The sequence below is a fragment of the Nicotiana sylvestris genome, chromosome 6 (genome assembly GCF_000393655.2).
Source record: "Nicotiana sylvestris chromosome 6, ASM39365v2, whole genome shotgun sequence".
Taxonomy (NCBI): Eukaryota; Viridiplantae; Streptophyta; class Magnoliopsida; order Solanales; family Solanaceae; genus Nicotiana; species Nicotiana sylvestris.
In genome coordinates this window covers 100,014,788-100,019,326 of record NC_091062.1, presented here as the reverse complement: position 1 = coordinate 100,019,326, position 4,539 = coordinate 100,014,788, and the positions used below count along the sequence as shown (strand labels likewise).

General features: G+C 36.5%; 1 protein-coding gene across 2 annotated transcripts; it reads right to left on the bottom strand.

The window, feature by feature from the left end:
- Positions 1-4,043, bottom strand: LOC104228508 (protein NRT1/ PTR FAMILY 8.1-like). Of its 2 annotated transcripts, XM_009780990.2 has the most exons (6): positions 3,858-4,043; positions 3,720-3,780; positions 3,359-3,489; positions 2,552-2,769; positions 1,395-1,930; positions 1-1,068 (listed from the first exon to the last, which is right to left on the bottom strand). In XM_009780990.2, exons 3-6 carry the CDS (start codon positions 3,486-3,488, stop codon positions 234-236), a joined length of 1,719 nt encoding a protein of 572 aa, XP_009779292.1. In that variant the 5' UTR covers position 3,489; positions 3,720-3,780; positions 3,858-4,043; the 3' UTR covers positions 1-233. The 2 variants fall into 2 exon arrangements, with proteins under 2 accessions (XP_009779292.1, XP_009779291.1); XM_009780989.2 differs by lacking the exon at positions 3,858-4,043 and having other exon boundaries at positions 3,720-3,849.
- Between the last annotated feature and the right edge of the window lie 496 nt (positions 4,044-4,539).

Here is a 4,539-nt window from a genome sequence, read left to right as displayed (position 1 = left end):
TCAGAAAGAAAAACTAAAAATGATCATTTTTATCAGTCTTAAGTGAGAGGTGTTACAAGTAGAACAGATCTTATAGAACTGATGTCTTTGACATCATATGGATAGTGGTGACATTTCACTAGTTTTACAGAAAATATGTTTGTGTACAACATATGATTTTCCAATCAAACTATATTTACAGGTTCTTGAACCCAAAATATAAAAAGCTTACTTTTGTTGTGCCACTTCAACCTTCAACGCGGAGTTCCCACTGGCCTTTTGTAAGTATACCACTTAGCTATCATGAGATAAGCTCCCAAATTCAGTACACTCAGCACAGCCAAAAGGTAATAGAAGTAGTCAAGGTGACCATAGTTCAGGTTATCTGGTATCCATCCGGGTTTCCCATTCTTGGTTGTAATATTCATGACAATTGTCACAAGCAGAGAACTCAAGTAATTCCCAAGTGCAACGGTAGTCAGTGATAAAGCCGAACACAAACTTCTCATGGCATCTGGTGCTTGATCGTAGAAGAACTCCAACTGACCGATGAATGTGAAAACTTCTGCACAACCTATAAGGAAATACTGTGGAACCTGCCAAAATATTGACATGGGGACCTGCTCCAGTTCATAGTAGTTATGTCTTTTCACATATTTTAGCCGAAAGAGCTCTAGAATAGCGGCAGATACCATGGCAAAGATGGATATGAAGAGCCCTGTACCCATTCTCTGTAATTGTGTCAAGCCATTCTTGTGACCTGTAATCTTCCTAGAAATTGGGACAATAAGTTGGTCATAAATGGGAACCCAGAATATAACACTGAGAGTGTCGAAAATGCTAAGTGATGCTGGTGGAATCATGAAGCTGGAATTTCCTACGTGAGTGTCCATGGACGCTCCTTGCAACACAAACATGGTACTCATTTGACTGTATACAGCACTAAATATGATCCCCGTGGCCCATATAGGTAGCAATCGTATAATGGCTTTGAGCTCCTCAACTTGGGTCACAGTGCAAAGTCTCCACTGGTCTATATTGCCTTTCATATGGTCAGACTCTGTCTGCACTGCTGCCTTGTCGAAGAAACTGCATGATAACATCAGTGTGTAAATCATTTGTTTCATCATTTACCATCATGGAAAATAGGAGAACCGTTAAAAATGCAGAAAAAAGTTGATAGAATTCAACATTAATCAATGTGGACAGCAAAAAAAAGGGTCCAACAAGTCAGTGCGCTGTGTACATATTTCCAGGTCCAGGTAAAGTATCACTAGAATACTGAACCATTCACTGTAATAAAGATGATCATGTTAATAATTTTTCTCATTCCTAGACAGTCAATAGTTTTTTGGGCAAATGCATTACATCAAAAATAATAATGGAAAGCTTCAAGGATATCAACAGTTGCTCACCGAAGATCTTTTGTATGATCAAGCTTGCGACTCCCTGTGATTGCAGACTCTGCATCGGTTGTCTCATACAAGGAAGTTTTGTCTCCAGGCACATCAACTTTAAATTTTCTGAAGGACGCAACAACCACTTGACATATGCGAGTCAGAGGGCTCCCTCCAGGTTTTTGGTTGCGATACAATCGGGTACCTGAAAAGAAGCTTACTACATCAATGGCCATAGTCACTGCTGGAATTCCAAAACCCCATCCCCAGCCCATATTGTCTTGTATCCAAACCAGCACTGAAGAAGCAATAAGAGCACCGATATTAATCGAAAAATAGAACCAATTAAAGAAAGATGACTTGTGTTTCTTCTCGACTTCATCAGCATCATCAAACTGATCTGCCCCATAAGATGAAACGCATGGCTTAATCCCACCAGTGCCCAATGCTATGAGGTAAAGTGCAACAAAGCAAACTGCAGTTTGCACTTCCTTTGGATCACTGCTTGGCTTTAGGCCTGGGACAGAAGCTGACAATGTCAACAGAGTCATCCCCTGCAAGAGACATATATTTATGCTTCTAAGTTCCCCATAAAAGGAATTTAAGCTGAGACTTTGGTTTTATACACACACACACACACACACACACACACACACACACACACACACACACACACATATATATATATATTCTTTCATCCTTTAAGTTGATGAGAATAAATTATAACTCAGCAAGTTAAAGGTAGCACTTTGGCATAGGCTCCAAAAAATTCATTTTCCTCCTGCTTATTCATCCTTTACATGTTTTTTGTGTGTAACATGTTTACATTGGACCAAGTTTTTTCTTCTCAGTTTCTACCATAAATAAAAGTTTGCTCTCTCTAGCCACTTAAGCTTTTGGAAAAGGTGGCTACACAATACAACATAGTATCAAACTAGACAAAGGTCCTAGGTTCAAGTCACTGCTAGAAAAAGAAGAAAAAAGTTCCACGTGCTTCACCCATGAAAAAATAATTTGGCCCGCACGTAAGAGGCATATCGAAACATAATTCAGTAAATAAAACTATGTTCTCTCTATCCGCTTAAACTTTTAAAGGAGGTGATCACACAATTCAACACAAACAAGTTACAGAGTCTAGTGAAGAGCTAATGTACTTCAACAGATACAAAACTTACAATTACATAGATGATTGAGAAGCAGGCAATTGTCCAGTATCTTCCTAGATAAGCATCTGCTAGAAATGCTCCAATTAGTGGTGTGATGTAGCATGTTCCGGACCAATTTGACACATTCTTTGAAGCTGTAGCACTGTGTTGGTTGAGCCTTTTCTTGAAATACAAAACAAGATTTGTGCTCATCCCATAGTATGCCAATCTTTCACAACACTCGTTTCCTGCCAACAAATATTCCCTTCAGAAATTACTAACCATAAACCTATTAAAAACTAAGGGGTCGTTTGGTACGACGGATAAGTAAAAATAATCTTAGGATAAAAATTAGTACCGCATTATCCCTTGTTTGGTTACTAATCTGCGATAAGTTATCTCAGATTAAAAATAGTACCGGGATAACTTATACTTGCTAAAGGGTGGGTTAGTAATCCCAGGATAAAACAGTAAAATTGACAATCCTAGGATTAATACAACATAGTAGCAAACCGTCAATAAGAAATAACACCGGGATAATTAATCCCATCATAACTAATCCCAACATAACTTGTCTTCAAACCAAACGACCCGAAGAGTTTAACTTATGTATCCACTAACTGGTTATCTTAAACATAATTATAGGTAATATTCCATAAAAAGCGAGATTAGTAACCTAAAATAAGACAGGTTACCTACTAAAACATGTTAAATTACTTTGAATATAAATTGTTTCTACTCTATCATTCAGAGCATATAATTTAATTCATGAAATAATGTTCTAAAAGGAGGAAAAAGAAAAAGGAAAAAAAAATTTAGAATGTCGAGCATGAGTACCTAAGATGAAAGGGCAGGCTTTCCAAGTCCCAGTTTCAGCCTTCTTAGCTGGATTATTGCGGTAATCAACTGTTCCATCTTTCGTATACAAATCATCTTCTCCAGAAACTTCTCCCATGTCTTTCTGCATACTGCAAATTAGAAGTTTCGCAGGTTAAAAACTATAAACACTCAATCAATTGCTAATCTTTGATAAACAAATAATAAAATTTGGACAATCAAACATGAAAAGCTCAAATTACAAAATTTCCGCATGCTAATCGTTTGATAAAAAAAAAAAAGCACTTTAAATAACTTGAAAACTAACAACCAGATTAAAATCTAAACCAAGAGAGAGATACAAAAAGGGTATAGTACATACTTGAATTCGAAAGTGTTTCTTTGGCTCCCAAAACTCAGCAGAATTGCTGTGCTCCGTCAAGCTAAATAGATAAAGAAGGAAAGATAATTAGACCCAAGAGTGAGCTGGATGGCTCAAATGATTTATAAATAAAGATACCCAATAATCCAAAAAGCTTTTGAATAAAGATTTCTCCGGCTCTTGCGTTGAATGAGTTGACTTGTAAACTATAGCGAGGGAAAGAGTAATTAATGTCACATTGTGTCACTCAATGACAAGTTAGTCTTCTCAACATGCCGTTTTCACGTCAGGTCAACAAAACCAGAGGCGGATGGAGCTATGTAACTGAATCTAGTATTTTCAAACACACAATAATTATATTGCACTAAAGTTCAATAAATATCAAAATTCTTAGCTATGATTTTAAAAGTACAATTGTTTATCCCTAAATTGGGTAACAAGTCAATTTATACGCGATTTTAAGGATGTGTGGTTTAAATCAATACGAACAATTAAAAATATCAAATAAATGAGTTAGAAATGAAATAAACGTTCAAACCAGTTGCAATATTATGGCCAGGCCTAAATTTAGACTGACTAAATTACCTCATCCTCGGATGGACCCTCGATTCAAGCCCAGTCGTGAATGAAGAACAAAACAAATGAGCAAAACTTTAACAATAGCTAAAAGATAGAAAATAAACTTGTATTGCCTTGATTCGCGTGTTATAATGTGTGATACAAAAGAAAAACTTCCCATTTATATAGTAGGAGAGTTTCAACCTTAGTATAAGTCTAAAAAAGGTAAAAATCTTCCTTTCCCCGTAATTACTGATCCATA